This window comes from Medicago truncatula, chromosome 2 (assembly GCF_003473485.1).
Source record: "Medicago truncatula cultivar Jemalong A17 chromosome 2, MtrunA17r5.0-ANR, whole genome shotgun sequence".
Taxonomy (NCBI): domain Eukaryota; kingdom Viridiplantae; phylum Streptophyta; class Magnoliopsida; order Fabales; family Fabaceae; genus Medicago; species Medicago truncatula.
Window position 1 is genome coordinate 19,340,492 of NC_053043.1, and position 11,682 is coordinate 19,352,173.

At 32.5% G+C, this 11,682-nt stretch overlaps 1 protein-coding gene and 1 long non-coding RNA gene across 3 annotated transcripts; one reads left to right on the forward strand and one right to left on the reverse strand.

The window, feature by feature from the left end:
* Positions 1–1,487: 1,487 nt before the first annotated feature.
* LOC25486575 (sucrose synthase) lies at positions 1,488–8,924 on the reverse strand. 2 transcript variants are annotated; one of them, XM_024775823.2, is made up of 14 exons: positions 8,772–8,924; positions 6,466–6,581; positions 5,943–6,069; positions 5,683–5,834; positions 5,382–5,574; positions 4,955–5,290; positions 4,693–4,788; positions 4,426–4,599; positions 4,217–4,333; positions 3,946–4,112; positions 3,619–3,843; positions 2,796–3,359; positions 1,986–2,124; positions 1,488–1,840 (listed from the first exon to the last, which is right to left on the reverse strand). In XM_024775823.2, the coding sequence occupies exons 2-14, from the start codon at positions 6,555–6,557 to the stop codon at positions 1,808–1,810; spliced, it is 2,415 nt and encodes an 804-aa protein (XP_024631591.1). In that variant the 5' UTR covers positions 6,558–6,581; positions 8,772–8,924; the 3' UTR covers positions 1,488–1,807. The 2 variants fall into 2 exon arrangements, with proteins under 2 accessions (XP_024631591.1, XP_013463622.1); XM_013608168.3 differs by lacking the exon at positions 8,772–8,924 and adding an exon at positions 7,282–7,437.
* LOC120578177 (uncharacterized) lies at positions 2,599–3,117 on the forward strand. The gene is made up of 2 exons (XR_005644104.1): positions 2,599–2,655; positions 2,710–3,117. It is a non-coding gene; the product is annotated as an uncharacterized lncRNA (long non-coding RNA).
* Positions 8,925–11,682: the final 2,758 nt, after the last annotated feature.

The following is an 11,682-nucleotide window of genomic DNA, read 5'->3' on the forward strand; positions in this document are numbered from 1 at the left end:
AGAGAGAGCGCGAAAGGATTGAAAGAAAAAAAAAAGATTATGAAATTACCAAAACACCCTCCCAATGAGGTGTGTACAAAGAGTGGTATGGAAAAGGGTGTTTATAGATCATTTTCCGGACCTATAATACTCAAAGGGCCCACTACCACTATGCTGCTAGGTGGATATCACAACCAAGGGCTTCAAATAAGTCGAGTATTGGAATGTTGAAGCAAAATAGATTTTTCATTGATTCACAAGAGTCGCATCAACTCAAGTCTAGTTTTGCTTGAGTTGTAAGTAAACAATCGATAAAACAAAGTTACACTTGAGTTGGTGCGACTCTTAAGTTGCAAGTGATGTAAAGTTGTTTGAATTTCTTCATGCGAAATCAATTTCGATTATTGAGAATTGAGTTTAGAAGAAGCTAGAAATAGTAGTTTCAGCATCTATATTTTATTTGCTGGAATTTTTTGAGTCGATTTAAATACACATTATACAAAACCCATTATGTTCATTATATATTCAAAAACAATTTTAATTCAAATTATTCAAATAACATATAAAAATTAAAATCACTTTTACTTCAAAAATATCCAAAAATAAACCACTTGATATTCAACTTATTTTGTATCAAAATAAGATCAAATTTCATTCCGACAAAATCAATTCAATCAAAATCAATCTTCTCAGTCGCATAATCCAACATACACTTATTCATCTATCGGTGTCGCCACTAGTTAGATATAAACCCAATATTGTAAAACACAATGGTCGTAAAAAGATGCTTCTCCCACTGAATTTATTTCTGATAAGAATGAAGCCAGCTAGAAGGAAGAGTAGTAAATTCAAGATAGCTTTCTTTGACCTAACTTTCCAGAATTGTATATAATGTAAGGTGGCATTATTTCCACCCAAAAATCTATGTACAAGGTACCTTAGAAAGTGCATACTATTGGGGACAAGTTGTGTGGTGCCTCAATGGCCCAAACAATTCTCATTATCATTATCATATAGACGTGTAACATACATAACCTAACACATTACTTTCATATAATATTCTCCTGCAATGTTCTTGATTTTTTTGAAGCACTTTACACACCTCATAATTTTAAAAACTAAGCATGATTCTAAAACTCTTTTTAAGGAATGATTCTAAAAATCTTGATCTATCCAAATGTACACATCAAAATGGTACAATATTCTTATCGAGTACGTACATCCAAAATGACTTTGAGGAAAAAAGTTTCTCTCAATTTTTTTGTCAAAGTTTCTATTAAATAATTAATTGAAGAAATGGTTCAATCTTTATCTTTTCATTTTAGTATTTGTTGGCCAAGATGAAGGACCAATTGAGTCAAAAAGGAGGTAGGACCAGTCAATTATTACTAGTCAAAATCAACTCTAGATTAGTAATAGTATTTATTTGTGTTTTATATATAAGATAATAGAAGCAATAAATGATAAATGTGGAGTTTGAGTGAAATGTGGACCAATAAACACCGCAATTGAATTGAAGCCACATATAGAAATCGAATTAAACACTCCAAATTTGAAGATTTCCAATAAGATCCAAAAATGGAAAAAGTAAAGTACACTTTATTTTTCTTCATTTTTCATCCTAAACATACCAACAACATTTTTTTTTGTTACCAAAAGTTTAGGTGAACCTACTAACAATTTAAAGAAGAACGACAATTTTTTTTTCCAATTGAAAATATAATCTCAATATCAAATCAATGGTACTAATATTTTATTTATAAATGCTCCATCAACTCCAAACAACAAAAAGCCAATCCCGCAATCTCTTCATACTTCATCATTGATCTTACTCTTCAACAGCAAGAGGCACAGATTCAGCCTAAAAGATCACAAAAATGACATTATAAATTAGTCTAAATGAAATTATATTTAACTAAAAAATGAAACCACCAATTAGTGTAATGTGAGATTAACTAAAAAATTCTACTCCAAAGAATATAGTGTAATGAGAGAAGATATATTACCAATTTGCTGTACTTAAGTGCATAGAACATCTCAAGGTAACGTTTGCTCTCACGGCGATCAAGGTTAGTCACATGCTTCCAGAAGCCATAAACACCAGTTAGAGTCAAAAGCCTGTCAGAATAAATCTGCCATGTGTACCTATTGAGGAAAAGCAATAAAATAATAAAAAGAAATTAGAACACAATCATAACTCAAATCATAACTCAAATAACTTATGCAACTCATAGTGTGTCTCATGATGATCCTCTAGTAAAATTTTAGGTAAGGAGATACCATTGGAACATTGTATGTGAATGTGATCAAAACAAGTATTGACACATGTAACGCTGATATTAATTTGAGAAAATGAAATAATTATGTGTCGGTGTTACATAAATTGCAACAACGAACATCGGACATTTGAATGTGACACCTTTAATGTCTAACAATGATATTAATTTGAGAAAATGAAATAATTGAATGTACGCATGTGTCGGATTGTTGGGGCTACAGAGATTACAACACGACCACAATTGCGGATTCATCACTGTATCAAGGATTGTAATGCAACAACTACCAAAAGAAATTAAAACCTTGAGTGTGATGATTGTTTTGGTGAAATATTAGGTAAAAAAGGTGAATCTATTATTGTGAGTGATGATGGTTTTGGTGAAATATTAGGGAAAAAAGGTGAAACTATAATTGTGAGTGATGATGGTTTTGGTGAAATATTAGGGAAAAAAGGTGAAACTGTAATTGTGAGTGATGATGGTTTTGGTGAAATAATATATAGATAAAGAGAGATTTATATAAAGTGGAATTTGACTTACTTCTCATGAATACGTTTGAGACCTCCATGAGAGATTTTGTCCCAATAAGATGGATCAGCCTTACTCTTCTCAAAGAATTCAACAAGAGTCTCAGCAGCTTGGTCACCATGATAAGGATCAATATGGTAACCAGATTTTCCATGAACAATGATCTCAGCAGGACCACCATTACACGTTGCGAATGTCGGCAATCCACAAGTCATAGCTTCAACAACAGTCAAACCAAAAGCTTCATAAATAGCAGGCTGCACAAAAGCTCCCTTTGTGTCGCAAATGACACGGTAAAGCTCTCCGTTCCGAATTCGGTTCATTTGTGAGGAAATCCATCTGAATTGGCCGTTCAATTTGTAGGTCTCGATTAGGCCGTACATTTTCTTCATCTCGGCTTTCTCTTCTAAGTCTTTGGATTCCTTCCTCCTGTCTCCAGCTACGACGACAAGGTTTACTAGCTCCCTCAGGCGAGCGTTCTTGCCGTACCACTCAACAAGTCCTGTAATGTTCTTCACTCGGTCCAGCCTTGCCATTGTGAAGATGATTGGCTTGCTGCGGTCCTTCAACACGCAACTGTAATGAAATGTTGTTAAATCAGACAGGTTTTGCGAAATAAAAATGGGGAACCTAGTACTATATAAGAGTAAATCATCAATTTAGTCTTCAATGAAATTCAAAAATGATAAGTGAATTTGAAAATATCGATCACATTAGTTACGCCGAGAAAGTTTCAGATATTGACTGACTCACGAATTAATGCAATCGAGAAGGATTTCCAATTTCAGTAATCATTTTGAAGTTAATTTCGGGGACTAGATCGTATTATGCTTACATGTGCTCCTCGTTCTCCACTGAGCTGTAAAGAAGTTCTTCAATCTCAGGGTGGAATGATGTCAATCTACGCTCAGTCTCGGTGTATGGGAAGTAGATGCTCATATCAGCTCCGGGTGAGACAATGTTGAACTTTGGATCAAAAACATCGATACCGTGAACAACACGGTAAAGTCCGGGAAGGGTGAAGGCAGTGTGACTCTCATACTGCCCAACAGTATCCTTGCTGTAAGAGTACAAAATCATGAGAATTTCAATAAGATAATCAATTAACATTATAATGCCTTAGACACAAACTTATGAATAGAAAGATGTAATAATAGTTTACCTTCCAGCAATCTCTTGGAAGGTACTTGTGATAATAAAATCTGTGTGGTTCATTGCAAAAAGATCAGCGGTAAATTGGCATGAGAAGTGATACTTGTCTTCAAATTTTTTCCAGTAAAGTTCAGACTCAGGATACTTGGTCTTCTCCAGTGCATGAGCAATAGTACACTGTGATTGGCGTTAAAACAAGGTAGAAAGTTAGGATACTGGTTTGCAAAGTATAGCGAACAAACGGAAACAACTTTTTTAGGAACTAAAGTTCGTAGACAAACCTGAGTTACGCCTAATTTATGAGCTAACAAAGAGGCAACGATGTTTCCGTCACTGTAGTTTCCGACGATCAGATCAGGTTTTCCTTCCAACTCCTTTGCAAGTTCATTGGCAACATCCTAATGAAAGAAAAAAAATACAGTTTCACCTAAAATTCAAGTCATAAAAACAAAATACATAAACTGTGTTCCATTTATGATGAAAATTTCACCTCACTGAAAGTCTCAAGGTAGGGCCAGACTTCGAATCTTGAGATCCATTTGCGAACAATTCCCTTCTCTGTTCTAAATGGAACTCGAAGAATGTGGCAATGTTCGGTATCGTATACTTTCTCAAGACGTTCACCACAAGTAGTTCCCACTGCATCAGGGAGAAGACGGGTGATCTGCATTTAACAAAAATCACAGGCAGTAGTGAGTGAAATATCCATAAACGGTGCATAACTACGATAACTATTCATAAGTACACTAGAACATACAATGAGAATGCGAGGTTTGATATCCAAGCCTTGTTGCTTGATACGTCTGAGCATCTCGTTCTCCAAGGCACGGACTTGGTCCAAAATGTACACAACCTATATTGGAGAGTCATTAAGAACATGTCACTCAACATTGAGAAGTAAACTAATGTGAATTAGTACCAATATCTATTATAAGTTTTAAAATGGCAATCACAATCGCAGTTATGTTGCGATCCCTAATATTACGAAAACTATGATGTATCATGTTATTTCAACTAACCTGTCCACCGGTATCAGGGTATCCCAAGACATTATCTTGGGCGAAGTAACCATGTGGAGAAAGGATGACAACATTAAAGACCATAGGGATTCTTCCAAGGAATTTCTCGAGGGTGAAAGGATCAGGTGCCTCGAGAAGATCCAATAGAAGCTGGATCATTTCGAGGACACGCTCGGCCGTGTCTCCCCACCCTCTCTCCAAACCACTATCCTGGAATTTGTGTTCAAATTCCGAGTAAGGTGTTTCGGGAGCAATTATGCGAAGATAATCTTCTGCAGTTCTCAAAACATGTTGAAGTGAATCCAGATTTTGAATTCTGTCATTCACCATCATAGTCTGCAATAATCAAAACCATAATTCAGTAAAATCAAAAACACAACGTGATTAATAAATGTCTAATGTATAGCAATAAATATATCAAAAGTACCTTTCCATTATAGTTGTGAAGCCTGAGGAATTCCAACAGTGGCTTCAAACTTTCTTTGCCATGGAAAAGCTTAGCAGAAAGATGGCGATTGAGGAACTCAACACCATTTCCAATCGACTTGTTCAGGGTTGGTCGAGGAAAAGAGGCGTTGAATGGTTCAAAGTCCAACTCAAGCACAAAGTTGCCATTAGAACTACATTAAGAGTTAATGAAACATGTTAAGTCCTACTAATAACATAACAAAACAGACTCTTCCCATTGCAGAACAAATCAAGAGGAATCGAATGTCTAAAATCCTTACCTTCCTTCAACAAGTTCCTCCTTGAACTTGAGATACTCGGCAGCACGAAGTTCATCGACAACAAGGCTGTGCACATCAACTCTTAGATACTCCCAAACACCGGGCCTTGGGCGAACAGCAAGAGCAACAAATGGTGGCAATACTACAGCTTCCTACACAACACAAACCAAAAGAAAACTTGAGAAAACTCTTAACAAACTCCACCAAATATATAGATTCATTGTAACACAAAAAGTACTAATAAACAATATATCAGTTACCTGAGTAGATCTCAAAACTTCTCCGAATGCTCCATTAACTAGTTTTTGCCTCTTCTCCTCAGGGATTTCTTCAAACTCAGCAATTACTTGATGGTGCTGTAGGATTCCCTTCCCCTTTGCTTCAATCCTTTTAACACCATGAGATTTTGAATGTTAATTGAAATCCATACAACAATCTTAGTCTATATTTCGGCTGACAGTAAATTTGACAGAATCACAGCATGTCACAATGATTTTGGAAAATGCTAAAAGTTGGAAGACTATAACTTGAGCAAAATCACTGTGGTTTTTGCAAAGGCAACACTAGATAAATTTAACAAAATCACAGTGCCACCATGATTTTGCCAAACTCAACACGAGACTTTATATTTTGGTGGTGTCTGGGGTTTGAACCTCAAACCTTGCATATATTATGTACTGTCCTTACCAATTGAGCTAAGCTCACGAAGACACTCAACATGAGACTAACTAAATATGCACAATTATTTTTTTAAAATAAAAAATAAAAAATTTGAGCAGGTACCTTGACAAGAGGGCCAAAATTTCAATCCTGTGAGCAGTGAGAGATTCATCAAACCTCTCACGGAGAGAAGTAGAACGGGTAAGACTAGCCATTGCTTCAAAAGCTTAAAACTTCAACTGCAATATCAAAACCAGAATAAGCCACCATGTAACAAAAATAATATAAGAATAATCAACAAAAATTCAAAAAGCTAAAAAGAAAAAAATAAAAAGAATTCTAGATGATTATATTGAATTGGATTTCAAGTCAAATCAACCCTTATTAACCAACTACCAAAAGAATAATAATATTAATTAAAAATTATATTCCTTAATTGAACCAAAATTTCTCTGCCTTACAAAGTGCAGGAAAAATATTCCAAAATAACATTATTTAATTAAAACTTTACAATACCAAAAGCTAGCAAGTCAAAAATTGAAGTGACTCAAACCTGAACTTCAATAATTAAAAAAAAAAATTATATTATAAACCAAGTATTGCAGGATCAAACCTCTAAAATCAAATGCATCCATAACATAATAAAAATCATAAATAAATAAAAATGAGAAACCAACAAAGAAGATCTTAGTTCAAGGCTAGTGCTACAAACAAAAAATGATGTTTTTTTATTTTACTTTTTGAACCCCACAAGAAAAAAATGAGACAAAAAGAAAAAACTTAACATAAAGATTGATTCAGTGGTTTCTTTACAATGATCTTTAAGAGTTTAAGCAGTGTTAAAACAGAAGAAAAGCAAAAGGAGAAGAAAATAACTTGAGAAAGAAAGCAAAGAGAAAGAAAGAGAAGGGAAAGAAATAGAAGGGAAAGAAAGAGTACCTAAAGAAAAAGAGTGAACGCAAAAAATGAGAGGTGTTGTGAAGAAAGAAGAGGAATGAATGGAAAAGAAAGTGGCTTCAGGTGTTAATTTATAGACAAGAATGGAGCGCGAAACACAACATAGAAAAAGAAACGTATCAAACAAAAAAGGTTAAATATTCAACTAAACCCAAACATTTTTATACACGTAGCTTATTAGAATTTCCCCATTTATTTTTGACGAAATATATATTATATTATATTAAATTAAATTACTAAAAAAAATGCTTCTAGAAAATTTTAATGTCTTAGTGTTATTTTGTTTATTTAAAAATTAATTCATATAAAAAATGATATAAAATCAATATTATTATTATTATTTTTCTAGTCATACATTTCTTGTTGGTCAAGACTTTTTGTTGTTGTGAATTCTTGTTGCTCAAGACAATTATTATTTAAAAACAGAAATATTTTGCAATTGTATAAATATAAAAAAATAATAATAATAATACTGATTATCGAAACCATAAATTTAAATGTGAATATGTGACAATGGCACATGGGACCTGCCCAAGCTTTATAGGTTCTAGTGCTTTTGAGACTTATCATTTTATAAATTAAATTAAAAATAATAATAAAAGAATTCAATCTATCTTCAAATCCCACTATAAAGTTGTAGAACTCATTTGTTATAGAAAATTAAAATAAAATAAAATAAAATTTGAAGTTCATTTTAATTCTTATATATACATTTCGTCAAGAAAGAAAGAAAGTATTACATATCTTTTTCGATAAAAGTACATGGACCTTTCTTTTTCCTTACACCTTTCTTTGATTTTTTTTTGGCAGATTTTCCTTTGATTTTATCCATGGAGAGAATTATTCGGTGGTTGCATCTTTTAGTTTAGTTAATTACACGCAATAACTTTTTGGTGTTAGTGTTACACTTTGTCTTAATATATTCTTACCTACCATAGATTACCTCATTAGGAATTTGGATTAACTGCAGTGAATCTGGTCCCCTCATAAGGCTAATTACCATGGTATTTGAGTACTTTGTATTCATTAAAAGTAATGTTATTTAACCATCATAAATTCAAGTATATACACACATCATATAAGTTCTGGACCGGTCAAAAAATCAATCATACGTTGACACGTGGCCTAAGCTTACACCGCCTTAAGGTCCTGCACCTATTCAATACTTTATTACTATATATATATATATATATATATATATATATATATATATGGAGTGACAATATTCAATGTGGTATGTGGAGTGATGTTCAAGACCGGCAATTTCAATGTCTAAACTTTTAAGCAAAAATCGATGTATAAAGACATCGATCGCAATAACAACTAACATCTCAACTACGTTAACGCCATATTTGATCCAAATACATTTGATTTGATCTCTTTGCGATTTAAGCTTATATATTAAGGATCACATTGTTATCCAATTCAAAATCTTGCACCTAAAGAATGATAAAGAAGCAAGTTATACATACCTTGTTTGTAGTTGAAATGCCAAGACCTAATGAAGAAATAGAGCAAATATTGAATGAGATAAAAAAAGGGTGGCACAAAATGAGGAAAAGCAAGGAAGAAATTACAAGTAAATGAAATGGGGGAATGAATGTGTGAAGAGTGAAGAATTTGGAACCCCTTTTTATAGTGAAATTTGGAGAAAGATTAAAGAGTTCCTCATTCTATGTTTCTTCATATTTTAATTTCTTCTGTTTCTATGAAAGTGTTGTCCATTGTTGATTTGTTGATATTAATATTATAATCATCTTTCTGTGGTTTCATTGTTGTTTTCATAAAACCACTCATTTTCATTTTCAAAGCTAGCTCTTAAGTCTCTTTCACTCTCCTTTCTTGCATTTTTTATTTAATTCATTCATCCACTTTTGATCCAAATCCAGAAGTTTGTTAGTATTTAATTTATTAATGTGATACAATATGCTTACCTCGTAGTTGACAATTAAATTGATAGTGTATTACACAAAATATTTGTTTAAGAAGCCTTATTTTTTTAATTTGGTGCCTGTTGTTTTGACTTGCTCCCATTCATTGATTTTTATTTTTTTTATAGTTTCATTGTATCCACTTCAGCTAACGGCTATACACTAAAAAATTAAAGTTCTTATATTTTAATCTTAATATTTTTATTTTATGAATAAGAATTCTACACTATATTATCATTTTTTTTAAAAAAACTTTGGCTTAAAATATTTTTCTCGTAGACTATATTCGCTTTAGACAAGGGGTACCGTGAACTTTCTCTTGAATCTAACTCGATTGTTTTTTTTTTTTTTGGTCTAGTAGTCTAGTGGCTTTTTCATCAAATGTCTTATGATGAAAGATTGACATGTTACAATTACTCATACTAATAGGCAGGTAAATCAGGTAGCTTATTGACTTTAAAATATTAAGGATTTCATTAGTAGAAATTATGTCTCGAAAATTGTGTTACTTTATTGCTCAAAAATTCTAATATTAATTTTTTCCAATTAATACTTACTATTAGTGGTAAGAATTTAATATTTAACATGTACCCTTATAGCACAAGTTAACATACCCTTATTATTTTACTTCCTTCCTTAAGAAATAAAAACTATCTACTAATTTTACCACCATTGATTAATTTCCAATTGAACATTGTTTGACCAACTCTAGTGAGATATTTTTTTAATTATTTATTCAAACTCAAACTATGGTTTAAACAAACAAATCGAGTTCAATTTGATATAGACAAAATATGATAGTTTTTTTTTCTCACTCATGCTAGGTATTGTCAAATCACTGGTCATAGCAAACATATGTTTATTATCTGATTGTAAGCTTAACTCAGTTGATATGAACAATGCATAATATATGCAAGGTTCGGAGTTCAAACTCCGACCGCCATCAAAATATATTTTTACTATGATTGGGATCTCTAGCTAAATCACGGCTATTATGAAAAATTGTTGGAACGTAAATTTGTTTAAAATATGTGTTAATTTTATATATTTATTCTTATAATTATTAATATCATAAGAGGAGCTTAACCCATTTCCTTAAAAAAAATTAACATATATACATTTTCCATTAATAAATAAAATAAAGATATTTTTATAAAGAAATTATTAGTGCATGTGAAATTTTGTAAACTGACTTATATTTAGAGATAAATAATTTTTGTAAACAATCTTATAACTCTTAACCTTTGAAAAATCTTATAACTAAAAAAGGATGAGTAGTTCAAAATTTCAAATCGTTTTGACCACGAATCAAATATTCATTTCAAATCGTTTTGAACACGAATCAAATATTCATTTCTCTATATACGTATAAATTTTTAATAATTTTATCCTTTCGTCTATTGTTTATATGAAAAATGCACTTTAAAAAATTAAGAAGGGTTCCCTCAAAAAAAAAAAAATTAAGAAGGGTTGGAAATGCAAGTGCAACAAAGAAAACGTGTAAAAGGGTTTATCACTTGAAACTTGAAAGTAGATTGGGGTTTGGTCAGTGGTTTGGATAAGCCTTTGAAATCCAAATGAATCCATAGTTTACGACATTGAAATTTAGGTGGGTCCACACACGGTCCAACCTGTCCTAACGCATGATCTTGTCAGTTGGTTTTAGATTTCTCCCGCAACAATTGCGTCTTCTGGAACCTTTTTTTTATCTGGCCAGGTTGTTGTGCATGCTTGCTCCACATAACACTAAATACAAAATCGAGTTATACACGTAAAAATTGAAAATAAGTTATGCCTAAATTTCACAACAAAGAGTAACGAAATTGTGAGAATGTCATTATCATCAATGTTTGTATTGTTTCTTTGGTACAATTCACCAACGTCCAACGTGTATTTTTCACCTAGAAACTGAAACTAATATTGATTCTTGCCTCAGTAAATAAACGATGTATATGATCAATACCTCAATATTATGGTCACATACATCATTTACTCAGCAGTAGATGCTTCGTCGTACGCTTTTGTGGCTTCTATGACACAGTCTTGGGTGCTACAAGATCATATTTTGAGAGACAATGAGATATGTGATATGGATTCGGATTTTGATAATGCTTTTGATTGTCCTCGTGGTATGATTCCAGATTTTGATGTTAGCAGTTTACTAGCAAAAACACCGTCCCTCCTAATGCACAACATGTTTGGCAAGTGCTCTTTTTCATAAAAATGTTCAAGATATGGAAGTTAAGTTTGACATGATCACGAGACAGAAGACAACTTTAGGATGTTTGCAAGCAATATATGCTCAGGATTTTCTTCTAGCTATCCTGATTGATAGGTTAGGTCAGCATATGTCATCAGTGGAGTATCGTACTATCATTAGATATCGTCTTATGATTGCACTATTTCCTATCAATGAGGTTGCTCTGTTTGTCGTAAGGCGCGCCTGGATACT